At 41.6% G+C, this 21,751-nt stretch overlaps 1 protein-coding gene across 3 annotated transcripts in view; it reads right to left on the bottom strand.

Annotated features, from left to right (window-relative positions):
• Positions 1 to 21,751, bottom strand: part of GK (glycerol kinase) — a 68,166-nt gene that overhangs the window by 17,031 nt on the left and 29,384 nt on the right. For 2 of the 3 annotated variants that reach the window (XM_066577918.1, XM_066577927.1), the window contains exons 5-11: positions 20,485 to 20,564; positions 17,273 to 17,410; positions 14,539 to 14,648; positions 14,283 to 14,349; positions 9,808 to 9,825; positions 8,732 to 8,767; positions 7,302 to 7,369 (exon numbers count right to left, since the gene is read on the bottom strand). In XM_066577918.1, the coding sequence (XP_066434015.1) occupies positions 7,302 to 7,369; positions 8,732 to 8,767; positions 9,808 to 9,825; positions 14,283 to 14,349; positions 14,539 to 14,648; positions 17,273 to 17,410; positions 20,485 to 20,564 (517 nt within the window). The remainder of the gene's footprint in view (positions 1 to 7,301; positions 7,370 to 8,731; positions 8,768 to 9,807; positions 9,826 to 14,282; positions 14,350 to 14,538; positions 14,649 to 17,272; positions 17,411 to 20,484; positions 20,565 to 21,751) is intronic. The other variant, XM_066577922.1, reaches the window with a different exon arrangement.

Here is a 21,751-nt window from a genome sequence, read left to right as displayed (position 1 = left end):
AAAAAAAAAAAAAAAAAGCCAATGGGGTGATAGAGGGTTAGGAGAAACAAAGAACCTATACTCTTCTTCCTGATGGCTCCCCAAGGTACAGCATTGCCACTCTGATACCCACCAATGCGTTCCAGGAAGAGACTACAATGGTCAAGTGCTGGTCATCATTCATGTGACTGTTCATGGGCAAATGTCCACTGAGGCCATTTATTGGCTGAAAGGCATACAGGTTTTTCATTTCTTCTAACCTTCATTTCCCCATGAGTATAATTTTTTTCTTGCACACTTTGAAAACACCTTTAAAGAGGGCCATGAACACCTTTGACAAGGATAAAGAGATTTTTATAAAAGGTTACTAGTTGATGTGCACGGCTTCACCCGAGTTAATTTGCTATAGGTATTTATTTACCCATTGTGCCCTCGGAAAATTTTAGGAAGCAATGGTTACTTCAGAGGAACCAAGGAATAAAATATGTATACACAGGGGAGCTTTAGATTCTCCTCACTTTTTACCCTTAAAGGTAATGCTACTTTTTATTCAAATTTACCCCAGACTGGAGGTTGCAGCCCCTTCCTAGTCTTAAAGGCATGCTCCATCCCTGCAGTCCATGGCTGCTTCCGTATGTACTTTACAGTCTTTCAGTATATGCACACAGGAGGTCAGTTAGATTCTCCTCAGCATATACACACACAGAGGACAGTTTGTGTATGTGTGTATATACTAAGAACAAACTGAGATCAGTTATATTCTCAGTATATACACATAGACGTGAGGTAGATTCTCCTCAGTATATACACATAGACGTGAGGTAGATTCTCCTCAGTATATACACATAGACGTGAGGTAGATTCTCCTCAGTATATACACATAGACGTGAGGTAGATTCTCCTCAGTATATACACATAGACGTGAGGTAGATTCTCCTCAGTATATACACATAGACGTGAGGTAGATTCTCCTCAGTATATACACATAGACGTGAGGTAGATTCTCCTCAGTATATACACATAGACGTGAGGTAGATTCTCCTCAGTATATACACATAGACGTGAGGTAGATTCTCCTCAGTATATACACATAGACGTGAGGTAGATTCTCCTCAGTATATACACATAGACGTGAGGTAGATTCTCCTCAGTATATACACATAGACGTGAGGTAGATTCTCCTCAGTATATACACATAGACGTGAGGTAGATTCTCCTAAGTATATACACATAGACGTGAGGTAGATTCTCCTAAGTATATACACATAGACGTGAGGTAGATTCTCCTAAGTATATACACAGAGCTGAAGTAGATTCTTCTCAGTATATACACAGAGAGGTGAGGTAGAGTCTCCTCAGTATATACACACACAGGTCAGTTATATCCTCCTCAGAATATACACATACAGGTAAGGTAGATTTTTTTCCAGTATACAAATGACTTCCCTAGACTTTATGGTTTCTGAGAAAAGAACTGTGCCATGTATCGTGGATTTTCACAGTTTTTTACACTTCGAATTGAATATTGAAGTTGTAACCCCTTACTTTTCCTATTAGGATGTAAAGAATGGTCGTGGCAAATTTCATGTTTGTGCAGTTCAGATGTGTGCCCTTGAGTTACAAATAGTTGCACTAATCTGAAGGCTGCTTTCTTTATTCATTCCCCTTCCTTCAGACCCCCGACATACAGTTTCCAACCTACTCCAAGTTTGAGACTTATCATGTGGAGGTGTCTAGGACACTGCACTAGATCCCACATGCAGCTTTATTTCAGTCTGGTTTCACCTTCTTCAGCCCATAAGGATTTCTTCTCTTTTGTGCCCACAAACACTGATGCAGAGGAGTGTAGTTTTCCCCCTTCCTCTGCTTTTCTACCGTGCTGTAGGCGTTCTTTTAGGTGCTGACTGCTATCACGACCATTATTCCTGTGCTTTCACAGACTATGTACACTTTTCTTCATATCTACATTCCCAGACTACAACTTGTGTGATTGGCATTCCCTGACCATTTAGATGACCTTCCCATCATAGTCTGATCTGCCATGTACCTCCTTCTTCCCCTCCTTGTTGCTACCTCTAACACTTTAGGCTGGATTCACACAGGCTAGTGCGATAGCGATCCGAGAAACTCGGACAGTTATTGGACTCCTAGACATGTAATGTAATCTAATCCTCTATCTATCTATCTATCTATCTATCTATCTATCTATCGACGAAAGCCCTCGCTGACTGACTCACTCGCTGGCTGGCCAAAAGTTCTCCAACTTCCCGATGTCGTAGAAACATGAATTTTGGCACAAGCATAGATTATCTCCAAAATAGGAAAAGTAATTGGGTCCCAACTCGATTATTCAATTCTAGCGCAAAAAAATTAGCGCCAAAATTTTACGTACATAATCTAATTCTCTCACTTCGCGGTGTCATAGAAACTCGAAATTTGGCACAAGCATTGATTATATCATAAATAGGAAAAGCTAATGGGTCCCAACTTGATTATTCAATTCTATGCGAATCAGCGTCCAAATTTTACGTACGGAATGTAATTTTCTCACTTTCCGGTGTCATAGAAACGTGAAATTTGGCACGAGAATTGATTATGTCATAAATAGGAAAAGTTAATGGGTCCCAACTCGATTATTCAATTCTAGCGCAAAATAACTAGGGTCCAAATTTTACATACGGAATCTAATTCTCTCACTTCTTGGTGTCATAGAAACATGAAATTTGGAACGGGCATTGATTATGTCATAAATAGGAAAAGTTAATGGGTCCCACCTCGATTGTTCAATTCTAAGCGCAAAAGAATTAGCGTCCACATTTTACGTACGAAATCTAATTCTCTCACTTCCCGATATCATAGAAACTTGAAATTTGGCACGGGCATTGATTATGTCATAAATAGGAAAAGTTAAATTGTCCCAACTCGATTATCCTATTCTACGTGCAAAAGAATTAGTGTCCAAATTTTACATATGGAATCTAATTCTCTCACTTCCTGATGTCATTTTATATAAAGCAAACGTCGCATGGTTGCCTCCACATGGTGTTTTCTGGGTAACGCAGAGAACTATGCAAAATGGTGACATGTTTTTCCGGTATCTCTAAAGTAACCACGACTTCATAAGATTTTCCGTGTGAACATCAGATAAACACCAGTACCAAATTAACTCGGGCGAAGCCGGGTATATCAGCTCGTGTTCTATACGAGTGCAACAAGTTTTGTGAGAAAAATGCATCGCTGTACGTGTGCTTTTACGTGCATTGAAAAATTGAATCGCTCACTTGAAAATCATATCTGCATACAAGCACGGTGCAACTTTTTTTCACTCCATAAATGGAAGACAGACATCGCAAAAAAAAAAAAAACCACGAAAAAAAAATTCTATAGGACATGCTGCCACTTTTCTATTGCATTATGAGAGAAAAATTGCTCACGTACAAATAGACCTAATTTTAATAATGGGTGTCTCGCAACTCACAAGACTCACAATTAAAACGCCCATGTGACAGCATCCTTAGACAAAGAAGTTAACAAGTAGAGAGCAGCCCCAGATGGGAGCATTGAGTATTTATATGAAAGAGTTACACTCTACACCTGCAAAATGGTCAGATATAACGCCCCCCCACCCCCCACCCCCGCTTCCAAAGACTGCCACCGGTAAAGTTGCCTATTTTTTCATTTAGGAAGCAAATGGAGAATTACAGAATTCAGTGAAAAAGTTGACAGTCTACAAACAGGAGTTGGTCAGCGATATTTAAATAAATAACAGATGCCTTATGCTTCCCTTAAAACAGCAGCACTGGGAAAAGCACTTGAATACATGCAAACATACCTATCTGGTCCCAGATTGTTACTTTTCCCTGTGATCTTAACTCATGCAGATCATGCACATGCAGTGATCCCAGATCACAAGTAGAGCGGAGGAAAGATGTACAGTGGTGCCTTGGGTTAAGAGTTTAATTCATTCCGTGACGGAGCTCTTAACCCTTTCCAATCCAATTTGTATTCTGGTTTTCCTAGGGGGCTTACTCTTTTCCTGCCGTTATACAACAGCGCTATATGCTGGCTAAAGCCAGTACTGCATGAGGTGACATACTGGATAGGCTCCGACAGCAGAGAGTCTGGCAATACCCAGTAAGAGAACCCTGATGGATGTTTTCCAATATCAGAGCTGTACAGCTTTAAATCATAATGTCAGACAGTGGATTGGAAAGGGTTAACCCAAAACACTTGTAAGTTAAATCAATTTTCCCTATTTAAATGAATGGAAAAGCCATTAATCCGTTCCGGATCGCGAAGCGCTCTCACTGATTTCAATTCGGATGGCGTTGTCCCATTGAAAGCAATAGGACGCCGGCACCCCTGCAGTGATTTTCGAGGAAGGGTTTTAAATATAAGCCCTTCCCTGAAAATCATCCCTAGCTGTAGTAAAAAATATATACTCACCAGTTTGCCGGGGCTCAGGTGCGCCTAGCCACCGCTTGTTCTCCCTGCACTTCTCTGGAGCTTTTTAGAAGGCGGGATTTAAAAATGCAGGGAGAACAAGTGACGGCTAGATACAGCTGAGCCCCGGCAGCGGTGGACAGGCAAGTATATAATTTTTTTTACTACACCTAGGGAAGATTTTCAGGGAAGGGCTTATATTCAAAGCCCTTCCTCGAAAATCACAGCAGGGGCTTCCGGCAGGCCATTGCTTTCAATGGGGCCACCGGCAGCAGCTGCAGCCCCATTGATAGCAAGGCTCTTAACCCAAGTCAGAGCAAAAATTTGAGAGAGAGCCTGCTCTCAAGTCAGAAAGCTTGTAAGCTGAGGCAGTCTTAACTCAAGGTATCGCTGCACTGCACATGCGCTGGGAGATTTCAACGCCTCCCACAGTGAAGCAGCTCAAAGCTTGAGCAGTTAATCATTATGCTGGGCGGCCTTTACTGATGGGAGTTGAAGTACCCTTAGAGCAATCGCAACCCCATTCACACATGCAATCAAAGTTCTTTTTCTTTGCACTGCTAACAACTTGGGACTACAAAAGATATTTTGCATCTCACAGACTCCCTTTAAACACTGTATAGTAAATAGTTATGAAACTTCATACTAAGCATTGTTGTCCTATTCCTGGCCGTTATCTAGATCTGTATGTATGGTTTTCAGAGGCCGAGAATCTATGCTGACCTAAACTTGGTTCTCACAGCTAACAACTAAAACTAGACAATCTACTGGGAGCTAAAGACAGTAGCAGCACAAAACACTAGGTTCATAGTCTCCAGAATGACAGCTTTTAGCTATACAAATACAGTTCTAAATTACAACAACTTTGTGAAATTAAAGCAACATCAAGGCAAGTTTTCACCTTATTAGGGATGTTAAGGTCAAAATAGACCTGGGGTTCAGGCTGAGAGCATATGACCATCTTAGGGTAGTACCATACACTAGTGACATTTGTAGCAGCGACAACGTATACATGTCTATAATAATGCAATCTGCCACCTAATACTCTGGCTGGCATCTCAGTGCTGAACCTGCTATATAAAGTGCAGTCATAGCCGATAATTACAGCAGCCATGTTTTTGTAATCTCATTAACTGCGGGAATCAGAGAGCCTACATATGTCCATATACAGAAGAGAAAATGTGTACAAAGGGTCCTACCTTCTTCTGGACTTAGTGGGACCCAAATTTTCCCTCTTCCAATAACCTGTAATGAGTAGCAGGTCGCCTACACTGCCACAGGGTTGGGTCAGTGCTTTTGTTTGCAAAGCAGTATATAAATAGCTCCCCCTACTGGCCACCTCTGACATGGATATCAAATACAATGTTACTATGTAACTATAACCATCATATGGTTGCATAGTAACTCAGCAAGATATTTGGAGCACATGCCTTAAGTTTCCAGGGCCATCAACATGCCTAAACCTCCTCACTGTAAATGAGAAGGTTTCTTTTCTGTGACAGAAAGTAGAAATTTTGATGGCGTGCAATTTAATCACAAAAGTAAGAATACTGAATGACTGTTATTTGCATAAACTATAAAATCCCATTAGCTAGATCACTGCAAGCTTATATTACTTTCCCCTCTTTTACATCTAGATATTTTACATATGTGATTAAAAATCTGCACTCTAAGATTTTTTTCTGCAGGGATTCCATCATAATTTCCTTTTGAATACGCTACATTTCATTTTTTTCTGATTTGTATAGCATATGTAACAACCAGACAAGTAGTGAAATGTCAAATTCACATAAACCATCAAATTACTCTATCTGAAGTCTAAGTAACGGAGTCTATGCCGAGCAATAAGACGCAGAAGCAGTTAGTGTAGGTCAGCTCTGCCATCTGCTGCTGAGAAGTGGAAGTTTAACTCCAGCACTCCAAATAGATTTCCACAGCAGGCCCACTGACTACATGAGAGACCACTAGAATTCATAGAAAAAAGGTACAGGCCTGGAGAGCCCTGCTTCTTTAAATTGTTTCAATACCCCATTACAAACAATCTGCCATCAAAAACCGCTACTAAATGCTGGTTAAGAGTCAATAATTGTACATCACCGCTCCCATGGGAGTTGTCACCTATAGAGATGAGCGAGTATACTCGCTAAGGCACATTACTCAAGCGAGTAGTGCCTTAGCTGAGTATCTCCCCGCTCGTCTGTAAAGATTTGGGGGACGGCGGCTGGCGGTGGGGGAGAGCGGGGAGGAACGAAGGGGAGATCTCTCTCTCCCTCTCTCCCCCTGGCTCCCTGCCCCCCGCCGGCCCCCAAATCTTTAGAGACGAGTGGGGAGATACTCGGCTAAGGCACTACTCGCTCGAGTAATGTGCCTTAGCGAGTATACTCGCTCATCTCTAGTCACCTACCTTCAGACTTTTCAAAACAGCAATAAAATCTGCACAATTCAGTTACTTTTCCCACTTGTGCACCATCTGCTACTACTAGCTAAGCAAGTACCACAGTACGTCTGGCATTTTTGGAGGTCCAATATTCTATTTATGCATTGTGCCAGCGATTCTTTTAATAAACTATAGTTAGAGCCTTGTGTGGCGCAGTGTTAGGGCAGCAGTATGCAGTCCTAAGCCCTCGCTCACAACCTGGAGGTTCCGGAATCCCCGCATGATTCAGGTAGCAGACACAAGTCCTTCCATCCTTCCGAGGTTGGTAGAATGAGTACCCAGCTTGCTGGGGTGTAAAGATGACTGGGGAAGGCAATGGCAAACCACCCCAAAAAAACAGTCTGCCAAGAAATGTCACAATGTGACATCACCCTAGGAGTCAGTCACAACTGTGCTTGCACCAGGGGACTTTACCCTTTATCACAATAAAACTTTGACTCACGTATTTTTTGCTTGTCCATCTTGAAAACACATCTGTCCAACTAATGCAGCCGATTGATCACCCAAACACTACAAAGAAAAAGCAAAGTTGTTTATATATATACACACGTGAGCTAGCGCTAGCTTGGTTAGTCATTCCTTTCTATTTGAAACTCCCAGCCTCATTTCCTCGGATGTTCATGTGATTTCAGTTCTGAACAGCTCAGATCTACTTGGGATTGTGTGTTCGAAAAATAATCAATTTCTCAGTCTGTGTGGTGCTGTTATGTTGAACCTGGTACAGAAACTACCTAGAGAAGGACATAGGCAGTCCTGTCACAGGAGATGTGTGATCATTACCAGTAACTGTCACAGTTCATCCTCCTCACTGTAAAGTTATGGTCTGTAGCTTATTTTACGTGAATATAGAAGGTAATGATAATTAAACTGTTCCCTCAGCAGACAGAAATAGTATATCATCTAGCTAATGCAACACGTGGTCTCACCATCAAGATGGTGTCCGATAAGCATCAAACAGGAGGCTACACTGCATGGAAGTGGCTGAAATACACAGAGGAGATCTCCACAGCAATCAGGTGATGGGGGCAGGCATGGAAAAATGTGTCTTTGCTGGAGTGGCCCTTTAATGTTCAACCCCCTTACCTTGGGAAAACTCTTGGGGGTGGGTTTGGGGTCAGTCCTAAGCAACCCACACAACTTATCCTACCCCCTACTTAAAGGGGTATTCCCACAAGAGAATTTTACCAATTTAACACCATCCACAAGATGGGTGATAAATATCTGATTGCTGGGCACCCCACCGATGTCTCTATTGGGTCTAAGAGACCACCATTCTAGTGATTGCTTAAAAAGGTTGTGCCAAAATTTAAAGTTAGGTTAATGGTGACTGTCCCAGCAGTCAGACCTTCACCGATTACACAGATATTCCTTACTTACATAGGGGATATCTATGAGATTGGTGAAGGTCGAACTGCTGGGACACTCACCATTAACATAAAACTTTAAATTTTGGCACTTATGAGAATGAAGGTCCTGAAAATGCCCCATGGAATAAAGCAATGGTCAAGCATGTATGCCACTCCATTTATTTCAATGTGATTGCCAGAGATAGAGTTCAAGAACTCAACTAACTCCAGCAGTCCCATTAAAAAGAAAGGAGCTGTAGAGTATATGCTCATCTGGCATTCCGTTCACATAGGAGGGATAAGGAGATGCCCATTCTCATGATTGGTGTGGGTCCCAGTAGTCAGATCACCAATCAAATGCCTTATTCTGTGAAGAGGGGTTAACTTTAACTGTTTCTACGACTCCTTTACGTCTTACATCTTCTTGAGAACCCCTAACCAGCTTCCTAGAAACCACAAAAAGACCATGTGATTGGATGTATTTGTGTGTTCACAGGTAGCAGGTATCTATGCAGCATGAGCTTACCCCTGATATTGGCACTCCAGTCAGCGCTCCAGATTTCTGCAAAAGTAGTGAAAAATAAAAAAAGGTTAAGGTAAAGATTAAAGAACACTTAAGATCTACATATAATGTCAAATGCACTTCAGCTTCAACTGCCATAGCTTAGCTTTGTGATCAGCTCTGCAATCCTGTGAACTGTATTCAAGCTTAAAGCAGCAAACAAAATAACTGTGACCAACAGCAAGGCATGAAACAGATGCGTCAGAATACTGTGCCTTTGAATGTGATGCAATATTTGTGACAATACAAAAAAAACAAAAAACAAAAACACAACACTGTAGGCCAAAATGTATAGAACCATGTATATTTCCAGTTACTATGTCTAGTAGGGGTACTGTTCAGTTCTGGTAGAGGTTCACTTATTGGGTTATTGCACAAACAGCAATCCCTTAACCTCTTCCAATCCACTGTCTGACATCTGAAGACATTACGATTTAAAGCTGTACAGCTCTGATGTTGGAAGACATCTGTCAGGGTTCTCTTACTGAATATTCCCAGCCTCTCTGCTGTCAGAGCCTATCCAACGTGTCATCTCATGCAGTACTGGCTTTAGCCAGCAGATAGCGCCGTTGTATAATGGCAGAAAAAGAGTAAGCCCCGAAGGAAAAGCAGGATACAGATTGGATTGGAAACTGTTAATATATAATTTTTTGTTGCTGTGATTTCAGCTATTACACAATGTTGTATACCTTGTAAGACTGAAGGAAATTTAAAATTAGCTAGCATGGAGCAACATAGCATAGGTTATAGTAAAACCGCTCATGAATGCTTGCTGGGAAGAGGAATCAGCATTTCTAATACATTGTCAGATCTCTTCTGCTTAGAAAGGGAGTTATCCCAAATACCACAGGGTTTAATCAGCTGAAAAACTCAGTGACCCTTGGTTCATACACGAAGCTGTTGTAAACTTTTTTTCACCTCTTTTTAAAAGTGTGGTTGTACTGAATATGTAAAATTTTCTGTTTAACTGGAAATTGCATGATTTGTGCTTCAACTGCTTGTGACACATGACTGGTGAACTAACAAAAGCCTTTACTCACCAGGCTAGGACAGATTTTCTATGGTAGGCGAAAAAAAACAAGAGCACAGATACAATTCACAACCAAAGAAAGGAACAGCTTCTCCTGTTTGCCACAGGCCTCCAAATAAGACAATGGTTCACTTCAGAATACTAGAACAGTGCTATATGGCTCTTTAAGCTTTGCTCATTATATCCTGTCATTCTCACTGCAAGGGCGCCAACGTTTACGCAAATATTGTTAGTGTAAAAACACTAGTTCCAAGATCTCAACTTAAAGTACATGATGCACTCCTACAGTTTTTCCCACCTGCAGTTCTAAAACTAAGCAGAAGGGGCAGTACAGGACAGTAGCTTAGCTTCCCCCAGCAGATGTGAAGACTCAGTTGCATAGTAGCTTTACAGGTGAGGCTTTGGTGACCGATAGGAAGGAGAGCTGATGTGCTTCATAAACTGAACTACACATTAAAGAGGAGATGCAGTGAACATGATCATCTGATTTAGCATAGATACATGTAGGTAGATTAAACAACAAAATTACATTATAGGAGTATGGAGAATATTTCAGTTACCAAAAAAAAAAATGGTTTCAAGTAATAAAAATCCCGTTGCTACTGCTTAGAGAGATTTATCCCATTCATCCTGCAAAACAGTGGTGGCCCAACATCATAAGCCAAAGCAAACTTTACTAGTGTACAGTATCTGTGACAGAAGATTATATTAACTGTATTTTCCCTATGAATGATCATTGGTGGTTTGATCACCGGGACCCTTAACGGTCACAAGAACAGTGCACCCCAAGTCTGCCGCTCTATTTATCTAGCGGACTCTGAGTGTGACGTTCTTGTGACCCCCAAGGTTCCCAGTGGTCGGTCCCCAGCAACCAATCATTTATCACCTCTCCTGTAGGTGATAAATTTAGCATTATTTGTTGTATTTGAAGTATATTAGGTTCAGTTTTACTAAGGGTATCACAGGAATAGGATTGGATTTGTACTACTGCAGCCTATAGGCTCAGAACTCAAGTAGGCACAGTGTCTTAAAAATTCCAAGTACACAGCCAATGCACCTGGAAACGTTGAGCTTTCATCTTGGTTCAACATTTATGGAGGTGAAGTGGCACAAGATAATCAGCTTTAAAAAAATAAAAAGTTTTCATGATACTCTGTCAGGAAAGGTTTATGCTATATTGGTTTATATGGGGCCATTTAGTGATTGTGATGTTATTTGAAGTCTGTCAAGGGATTTATCAGCATATCATGAAAATGTATCGAATCTGTATTGTGAGAAATTCACAGAAAAGTCCTTTCGGCCTTTGTCAGGCTGGTATACCTTCTTCTTGCTCTATATAATAGTGTAGTCAACAATGCTCTACAATCTAGATGCATCCTGTAAATCTGGATTGAATAGCATTGTTGACTACACTAGCAAAAAATAAAAGGACAGTTGCCTATATTATATATCATACACACACTACGTGGAGAGTCTATAGCATATACAAGCATATGTTTGAGGTTGATACTGTCTGGAAGTACTGACCTCCTGACATGCATTTGATGCACACTGCAAATACAGTGTGAATACACCCTAGGACAGTGGTAGCGAACCTGTGGCAGTGGCCCGCCGGACGCTCATCACGTTCGTGAATACAGGCAGGGGGCACGGCACCGGAAGGTATTCACTTAATGACGCTGATCAAGGCACACATTATGATGTCAGTGTGCAGCCGGGATCCTTCTCGCCCCCTCCCCTGACGTCTCTTACTTGGTTCCGTGAGAGCAGGGGAGGAGGCGTCCAGCCGCACACTGACGTCACAGTGTGCACCTGAGATCAGCACTGCTAGCAGCTCTGAGCAGAGAAGCAGCGGCGCTTTAACGAGGAGGAGGGGGGTAATTATATGGGTCTCAGGGGGGCACTGTTATCACTGGGGCCGCCGTGGGATGTCACTGGGGTATGTTTGCACATGGCGGAAATTACCGTGGCAAAGTCTGCAGCATTTCCACATCCAAAAAGCAGTCAAAATCTGCACCCTGTCCATTTTAAAGCGACCCTGTCCTTTTTATAACGACAGAGGTGGGAAAAAAAAAAAAAAAAACACGTCGTGATGAGCCCCGCCCCCTGACGTGTTGGCACTTTGCGATAAATAAGTGGGTTTTGGGTTGCATTTTGTGCACTCGGTCTCTACAAGGTTCGCCATCACTGCACTAGGACATAATGCTTTGTATGTTTTTTGGGTGATTTACAGAGTAAACTATGGACCTGCTACTCATTTCATCCTACTTCTAGTCTGGTACCATTTTCTATTAAAATAGGTTTTGTAAAGCAAATATGCAGACAACCATCTCCACACCAACGGGGCCTAATAATGTCCAGGTGTAACCCCTGCTTTATCGTCAAGTTTTTATATTCGCTCAGGAATTGTGTGGAATAAATAAACTAGCCCAGTAAAAAGCTTTTCATTATTTCTGTTCTGTCACAAGAGCAAATTATTCATTGGGCAAAGACCTGAAGATACACCAGTACATTGAAGGCATTGTGAATACCTGGTCTCTGTTGTCATATAGGCAAAAATCGTTCAGGTGAATGAATTTGAGCAATAACCGCGCAGTGTAAATGCAGAAAAATACAAAATAAAAAAAAAATTATAATATGCCCACTATTCGTTCGCAAGTAGTTATTGCAGATTTTGAGTCAGCATACAACCCATCGCTGGCTTTTCATTCTGTGTAAATGCTCAGCACTTCACATAGAAGATGAAGCACTGGGCAAGAAGCCAGTGAGAACACAGCGATCCAGCAGCGAAGCCTGTCTAAACCCTCTGCATGAGCGCGAACAACCTTAGCGGTGAGGTCTGCGTTCGTGCAGTTGTTTACCAGACTGTCGTCCCGTGTAAAAGGCCATCAGTTACATTGACTAAGCTTATCTGCTTCACTGAAATTTGTACACAGTGCTGCGTCATCATTGGAGCCAACAGACATTCAAGCATCCATAACCTCCATGGATAGGGCACTACACTGGTGGGGAGTGAGTAGATTAGATAGACCTTTTAGTTCCTTTCTATCAGCTATGACGGATTAAATCGGCAATGCACTATTGATTACCCCAATTCCAAAAAAGTTGGGATGCTCTGTAAAAGGAAAATACAAGTTAAGGAAAAATAAATAAGAAAAGAATACAATTACTTGGAAATCTCAAAGAACCATATTTTAAATCACAATAAAACACATCAGAAGTTAAAGGGAGACATTTTTCCATTTCTCCTAGAAAATTGATGGCAACACCACATCCCAAAAAAGTTGGGAAAGGGCAATGTCTACCATTGTCTAGCATCCCTTCTTCCTTTTACATGGTCGGTAAACGTTTGGAAAGTGAGGAGACCAATAGCTGGAGTTTTGAGAGAGGAATGTTGTCCCATTCTTGTCTGATGTAGGATTCTAGCTGCTCAACAGTCCTGGGTCTTGGTTGCTGGATTTTCCGTTTCATGATCTGCCATATGTTTTCTATTGGTGAAAGGTCTGGACTGCAGGCGGCCAATTCCACACCAGGACTCTTCTTCTGTTAAGTCATGATGTGATGCAGTATGTGGTTTAGCATGGTCTTGCTAAAATATGCAAGGCCTTCCCTGAAAGAGTCGTCGTCTGGATGGGAGCATTATTGTTCTGAAAAAACCCTATATACTGGTCAGCATTGATCATGCCTTGCAGGATGTGTAAGCTGCCCGTGCCATAGGCACTAATGCAACCCCATACCATCAGGCTTTTGAATGGTGTGCCGATAACAAGCTGCATGGCACATCTCATCTAATTTTGAGTCCACAGGACATGGTTTCCAAAAAGAATGTCAAATTTTGATTCCTCTGACCACAGAACAGCTTTCTATTTTCCCTCAGTCCATTTTAAAAATAGCTGTGGCCCAAAGATGCCAGCGTTTCTGAATTTGTGTTGTCCCTTGTGCACATGATTTTCTCCAGATTCTCTGCATCTTTTGATGGGATTATGTACTGTAGATGGTGGGATATTCAAGTCTTTGTAATTTTATGTAGCGGAACATTTTTGAGAAGTTGTTCCACAACTTTTTAGATGCAGTTTTTTACAGATTTCACCTCTGACCATCTTTGCCTCTCTAACACGCTCTTTTTATAGACAGCCATGTGAGTGAAAATTGAAGTTCCAGCTGTTCTTCATTAGTACCCCTTACTTTTCCAGGCTTTTGTTACTCGTGTCCCAACTTTTTTAAGATGTGTTGCTGCCATCAATTTCCAAATGAGTTACATTTTTTTTAATGAAATGGAAAAAGGTCTCCCTTTCTGATGCGTTTTATGTTCTACTGTGAATAAAATATGGCTCTGAGGTTTCCAGATCATTGTATTTTTTTTTCTTAACTTGTACTTACATTTCACACAGTACGCCAACTTTTTAGAATTTGGGTTGTAATAAAATGACAAAAAGTTATACGTATGCAGCATCTAAAAATAATATAAAATGGAAAAAAAATTACCATGAGTCCATAGATTTCAGAAGAACTTCTTACTTTTGGCAGTAAGCTCATAGGTACATCAAAAAACCTAAATACAAGTAGATAAAATACTAATAAAGATAGGATTGTAATACTGTTCATATGATTTATTTAGTATCTTCATATAACATTCTTACAGTTATCGGTGACCTGATAAAGAGGCAAGAAGAAAAGAGGACTATGCCATTTACTGAACGCAGCATAATAGGAGTGGAGTAGCTAACTGGTTGTAACTCACTGGCAGAGCTCTTTATCCCATTCCAAGGTATTGATGTTAAACAGCATTGTTCTGCTGGCATTGGTCACATCTGTACAATGCACACCCCCGTTCTTCCCTCCTGTCAAGCTCTGTAAGAAAGCAAAAAGCGTAAAGAAATAAGAGACAAGGTCTACCGCAGTACACAGTATATTCCTCCAATAGTTCTGTTCCTGTAGAGGGATAAAATAATGCACTTTTGGATAAAATTAACAGCATAAGATTTTATTTAACTCCTTAAAAGGGTTGTACAAAAGGATAACTTATCACCTTCCGTGGATCGGTTATAGAAGTCAGATCAGTGGAGATCTCATCGCTGAGAATCCAACCAATACTGACAATGGGGGACCCGTTTTCCCCATCGGCCTCACTGTGGGTTTGCTGCATCCCCTAAAGTGAGGAGGAGATTAAATGAAGCTATGCCACATATGCGAATTGTTGCTCCATTTACTTTTAATGGGTCTGCCATAGATAGCAGAGTACAACCATTTGGCCATTTTTGTCAGCCCCATTGAAATAATTGGGGTCGTGGCTGCTCATTACAGCACCTTTTAATCCTGAATCACTGTGGGTGGGAGAAGCCTACCTACAGTGCTGAGAAAGAAATAGGTTTGTCCCCACAACGTTTTATTTATTACTTATTTATTTTTTAGTGGAAGGATGACAGACAGAGACACAGAGACACACACACTGGCATAGTGCATTTTTTTTTTTTTTTTTACCTCCCTAGTGCCCACGGCCGTGACGGGCTCTGCAAGCGGAATTCCGCAGCGGAGTCCGTCACGGCGCCCCCCAGAAACCCCATATTCACCTCCAGATCCGCTGCCTGATGTCCCGCATCCCGTGCAGGCGCGCATGCCCAGTACAGCGCATGACGCGCCGGCAGTGTCATGTGACGCGCCAGCAGTGTCACATGATGCGGGCGTCAGTGGGCGGAGAAGTGTTTTCACGCTATCTACCGCTGTACTACAGCGGAAGATGGCAGGACGGATGGCTTCCATTGACTGCATTGGAGCCGTCCGCGCGTACGCCTGCGGAAAATAGAGCATGCCGCGGGTGATTACAGCAGATTTCAGAGGGTGGAATTCCACGGAATTCCACAGGGCACCGTGAGCCCTGAGCTATTAGGTTCAATAGAACCTAATAGCTGCGGGGCAACGCAGGGAATGAGGTGTTCACTATGTGTGATAAATAAAATAGTTTGATATTGCTGACTTTTAGAGATAAGGCAATACCAATTTTTTTAGTCCCCCCCCCCCCCAAAAAAAAAAAAGGAGATAGCATTTGAAAGACTAGAGTAAAAAAAAAAAAAAAAGTAAGAGCTTTAGTACGTTACATGACCCTAGTAGCTCCTATTTTACCCATTAGGAAAGTTTTCCTGCACTCTTCACTTCACAAAGAGACAAATTTATACGTCAAGACAAAAGCACAAATGTATTTGTGCATGTGTCTATATAGAGAATATGTGATGACTGTAAACTACATATTATACAGATGTTGTGGCATTTTTGTAGCCAATGAAAAAAAATTCTGAGATTGAATAAAAGGAACATTTATACAGAACTATGCATGACAATGAGTGAAACACTGACTTTATTCACACAAGGAATGTGACTTCCAACAAGTAAGACATATTTATACATTGTCAAACCAAGGATTATGTACATGATACAGACTGGAAGAAAAAGATTTCGTTATAAAACAGGAAGATTGATCATTGGACCTATTAACCTTCAGTAGTCGCATCAGCGGAGATCTCTCTAGTATCCCTTAAAGGGGTTGTCCCGCGAAAGCAAGTGGGGTTCAGCACTTCTGTATGGCCATATTAATGCACTTTGTAATGTACATCGTGCATTAATTATGAGCCATACAGAAGTTATTCACTTACCTGCTCCGTTGCTAGCGTCCTTGTCTCCATGGAGCCGTCTAATTTCAGCGTCTAATCGCCCGATTAGACGCGCTTGCGCAGTCCGGTCTTCTCCCTTCTGAATGGGGCCGCTCGTGCTGGAGAGCTGCTCCTCGTAGCTCCGCCCCGTAACGTGTGCCGATTCCAGCCAATCAGGAGGCTGGAATCGGCAATGGAACGCACAGAGCCCACGGTGCACCATGGGAGAAGACCTGCGGTCCACCGTGGGTGAAGATCCCGGCGGCCATCTTCGCAAGGTAAGTAAGAAGTCACCGGAGCGCGGGGATTCGGGTAAGTACTATCCGTTTTTTTTTTTTTTTAAACCCCTGCATCGGGTTTGTCTCGCGCCGAACAGGGGGGGGGGGGCTATTGAAATAAAAAAAAAAACGTTTCGGCGCGGGACAATCCCTTTAAAGCCTATTTGACCTAATTGTTGAAAATTCGTTAGGACTACCGAAAGTGCGTGCTAGTTGCGTCTAAAGGTGAGCCATCATGTGTTTTATGTTCATCCTTCAGTTTCAGCCAGCATAGAATGTAAAGCACTGAATAAGAAGTGACCGATTCTCAATGATATTCTGCCTGTCTAAATGGGTTGCACAAGCATGAACGATTGAGAAGGAGTTTGCGGTGAGGTCACTTGCTCATGCGTTCATTCAAACCAAAAATCGGCTTGTGTAAAAGGGGCATAAAATTCTACTGTAATACTACCAGCCTCTTTATTTAGCCAGAAACCACTTGTGCTAAAATTTACAGATTCATAATCCAGGAATGAACATTAATAGGTTTTGTTACCAGTCCCAAAACACTAACCCAAATGATCCAGGAATCCACGGTTCCAAACATGGCTCTACCTTCTGCCACCGCATGCCTGATTTCTTCCACATTGTCCAGCAGCCATCGTAGCTTCACTGCACTGAAATAAGTGCTCAAGGGAAGACCAGTTCGCCCCTAAAAAGTAGATGTTTTTTTAAATCCTTTTTTTTTTCTGTGCACATGTCCATCAATATTGTGACAATTACCATACCACTGCTCGGGCATGTTTGTACAGAGTAAATGCTGTAGTTTTTTTGCAGCATTTTACAGTACCAGCAGTGTAGATGCAGTTTCAAGAAATCTCATCCATACCCTGCAAATTATTGACCTGTAGTGTTGATCTTAACTCTGCAGCATGTTAACTTATGCTATGGATTTTCATCACATATTTCATCTCATCAAGTAAGGGGATAAAATCCACACTAAGATTTGCATGTTACATAAATTTTGACACAAATTTCAACGAAAATCCTCAGGATATATTCTACTGTGGAAAATGCACTGTGTGCCCATAGCCTAAGAGTGTTCATAGGGTGTTTATATACCCTGTGGCTGAACCGCTGCAACCCCATGCTAATAAATTGCCAATTGCAAGGGACCATTTTTGTCCAGGTTTTCTGCAGTTGCAATTCCACACCTATTTGGATGCAGAGTTCCACTTGTGGATCGAGAACAAAGCAAAAAAAAACAAACAAAAAAAAAACAAACACATGGATACTTACCTTATTTATCTTACCCCTGCTCCCTTTTCCTCCACTTGGCTTCTTGCCTCCAGCAATGACACCTCAACCCATGTATCTATACAATATATGTCATCACTGGAGGCCATCATGCAGGGAGAGGGCAGGGAAGCAGGGAGAAGATGCCGAAAGCAAATATATTTTCTTTGTTGTTGCTTTTTTAATGTGAATCCACTGCAAAATCCATAACAATTTGCATTTTATTTGCAGATTTTGGACCGCCCCACTGATCTCATTGGAGAAAGTCCACAATAATTCCATGACCAATCTGCAGCATAAAATGGCATGCTGTGGATTTAAAATTCTATTTTCGCAGTGTTTTTTTTTTTTCTTTTAACTACAGTGTGGATGAGATTTCTGTAAAACCCACCTTTGCTGCTAGTGTAATATGCTGCATATTTTCGCCACACAAATCCACAATGGAAAGTACGCATCACATCTTTCCCATGTGAACACTAACATTTGAGGAATTAACTGGAAGTGTTACATTTATAGACAGGCATGGCTGTTCCTCATGCACCACAAGATGGCACTGCATAAAACCAGTTAAAAAAGGAATCTGCAATCTTTTAATAGATTCGAAATAATCCCACATTTGTTTTTGCAATTCGTAAAATTACTATCAATCCAAAACTCGACTTTAACCTTTTCCAATCCACTAACGTCTAAAGACATTCTGATTGAAGGCTGTACAGCTCCAATGTCGGAAGACGACCGGCAGGGTATTCTTACTGTGGATTACTGGCCGCTCTGTTGTCTGGGACCTCTCCAGCATGTCATACCGCAGTGCTGGCTCTAGCCAGCAGTTGGTGCCATTGTATAATGGCAGAAAGAGAAAGCCCCCTTGAAAACCCTGAATCCAAAATTGGATTGCAAAGGGTTAAAAAGTTTACCAAAAAAATCTCCTAAAGTGCCAGTGTCAGGAAAAACCAAGACAACTAAAGGATCCCCTTAACTGAAGGTACACTCTGGATCTAGAGAGGACATGTGGTGGTTCCTCATCCAAAGATGCTGCTTTAAAGCGACCTTTCGGGCCTGAGAAACAAAGATGGCCGTACTGTTTTCCTGACTACCTGACTCACACTGTGTATTAGTATAAGACACTACATGATGCTTTGATTGGCTAGTGCTAACCATATGAGCAGCAGTGGCCAGTCAGAGCAGCCCTTTTACACGGGATGACCCGTCGGGGGCAGCACAGTCAGTGCACTCGTTTACACTGAGCAATAATCGTTCAGATTCTTGCTGGATCAGGAGATTCTAAAAGATTAATCAGCACGTGTAAAAGGGCCCTTAAACTACCAATGCGTACTAATACACAGCGTATCAGGTAGTCAGAGAAGTAAAGCAAAGTATGAACAGCACAATTCAGGTGCAGTAATTAAAGTTTACATCCCCAAGGATGTCTGTTTATTTCTCCATAGGCATAAAATCAGCGACGTTTCGACTGCACAGCCGCAGTCTTTGTCAAGCTCAAAGACTGAAGCTTGACAAAGACTGCGGCTGTGCAGTCGAAACTTCACTGATTTTATGCCTATGGAGAAATAAAGAGACATTCTTGGGGATGTAAACTTTTATTACTGCACCTGAATTGTGCTGTTCATACTTTGCTTTACTTGGATCGTTTGTTGGAGAAGTGGATCCAACCCCGGTTGGTGAACATTCACACGACTCGCCACAGTCGGCATATTTTGCCTGAAAATAGGCGCTGCTGTGGAACTCTTTATCTAAGATAGTCAGAGAAGTGTTGGGCCTATTTTTGTTTGTCCAGGACCGGAGGTTCGCTTTCACCTTTTAAAGGCCCATTTAGACAACGATTCTCGCTCAAAGCAGTCTTTTGAGTGATAACTGTTGGGTCTAACTGCACGGACATCGTGCAGTTTTCGTGCACGAGTTGTTTATTGTTCAATTCTAGTTTTCTTGAATTGAGCGATAAACTCTTATCAGTGGTGTAGGCTGTTATGACGGTTGGCAGCGCTGATAAGATTCTTTTGCAGCACTTTCGCTAGGCGATTATGCAGGTACCCGTGACCTATCTGCAATGTCAATTGAGGAAGGGCGGCAGGTCAGTCGGCTTCCATTGACTCCAGTGTAAACGGTCCATGCTGAATTTGCACAAAAATAAAACATGCTGCGATTTCTCCGATTTCTGCTCGGGTGCAGGAAGAAGTGCTTTTCCATAGCAGGTTACGAATGGTATTTGCTGAGGATCTGGTGTGCAGATGCCGACCGTGGATGCTGCAATGCAAATCCGTTTGTGTGTAGCTGGCCTTAAAGAGCAGCTCTCTTTTTTAGAGGCTGGCTTGTATATTTCAATAGGCAAAAATTTCCATTGTAGCAATAAAGACTTGCTGAGTAGTAGCAATCTACAAATCTACATTTTAACCTAAAAATTGGTCTTACAGAAAAACCTAAGAATCTAATACCACATCTGGCTTATCATTAACCAAACATGTGGTTCTTCTTTACCTTAAAGAAATTCTTATTCCTTCCTGGAATTTTTTTCAGTAGTCGCTCAACAGTTGACTGGGTTCTCAAGTCAAGCCAAACTGAACAGAGAACAGAATACAAGTAAACAGTACGTGTTACAATTTATTGTAGTTCAATATCATACAACGGTGAACATTTTAGAAACGGATACATTATTGGCCGATTATTGAGCATTTGCCAAGGAAGTTAACTTGTTCTGGACATGTTCTCCGCTATAGAAGTTGAGTTGCATTTCTTCTAAAGAGTAGAATCTTACTTTTTTCTGGCAGCTTATCCTCTTGTAGTTTATAATTAATTATTTATCAAACATTGATCCAGGGATTATTCTGACTGCCATTATGGTGTCAGGAAGGAATTTTTTCCCCCATAAGGTTAATTGGCCCTGCCTCATTGTATTTTTTTTTGTTCCCCTCTGGATCAACAACGGGAGTGGAAACAGGCTGAACTAGATGGACATTGTCTCCGTTCAGCCTACGTACTATGTTACTTTTTGTGGAAACCAAACATCCGAAGCATCAGCTACTTGGAGACAAAGCCCTTACACATAGGAACCAAACTAAAGAGACAGAACTGTTGTGTAAGACATAAGAGAAGTGGCACAGCAGTAGCCCAATCCTTCAGCTACCAAGACAAATTCAAATGGTTGTTCAGCAGACAGCCAAGTCCCCCAACTTCCCCATAAACGTGTACCAAATAGCTGACTGTGCAGGTCTGTTTTAATAGAGCAACACAGGGGAAATAAGATTGGACAGGTTCATAGCTAGTGATCTGCATGTCACTTTTTCAGTCCTCCGAGCATTAGCTTTATAATAACACATTTTTGTCATCATTTATATTTGTAAAATATTTTTAAACTATTAAAAAAAAGCGTACCAGCAAATATATACTGATCTGTCATAGTATTAAAACCACTGAAAGGGGAAGTGAACAACATTGATTTTCTTGTGAAATAGCTCCAATCAAGGGGTGGAATATTTTACGCAAGAGTGAACAGCTAGTTCTAGAGAAATTGGTGACTTTCACAAGAGCCAAAATTGTAATTATATGGACGGGGTCAGAGAATCTCCAAAATGGCAGAGCGGTCCAATATGCAGTGGTTAGTATTATCAAAAGTGATCAATTAAGCAAAATTGATGACCATGCAACAGAATTATGGGTGCCCAAAGCTCACTAATAAATGTGGGGAGTAAAGGCTAGTCAGTGTAGTCTGATCCCACAGATTAGCTACTAAAGCAAAAACTGCTAA

The sequence above is a fragment of the Eleutherodactylus coqui genome, chromosome 1 (assembly GCF_035609145.1).
Source record: "Eleutherodactylus coqui strain aEleCoq1 chromosome 1, aEleCoq1.hap1, whole genome shotgun sequence".
In the NCBI taxonomy this organism is placed as follows: Eukaryota; Metazoa; Chordata; class Amphibia; order Anura; family Eleutherodactylidae; genus Eleutherodactylus; species Eleutherodactylus coqui.
Note: the sequence above shows the minus strand (reverse complement) of the source record. Positions and strands in the feature narration are given on the sequence as shown.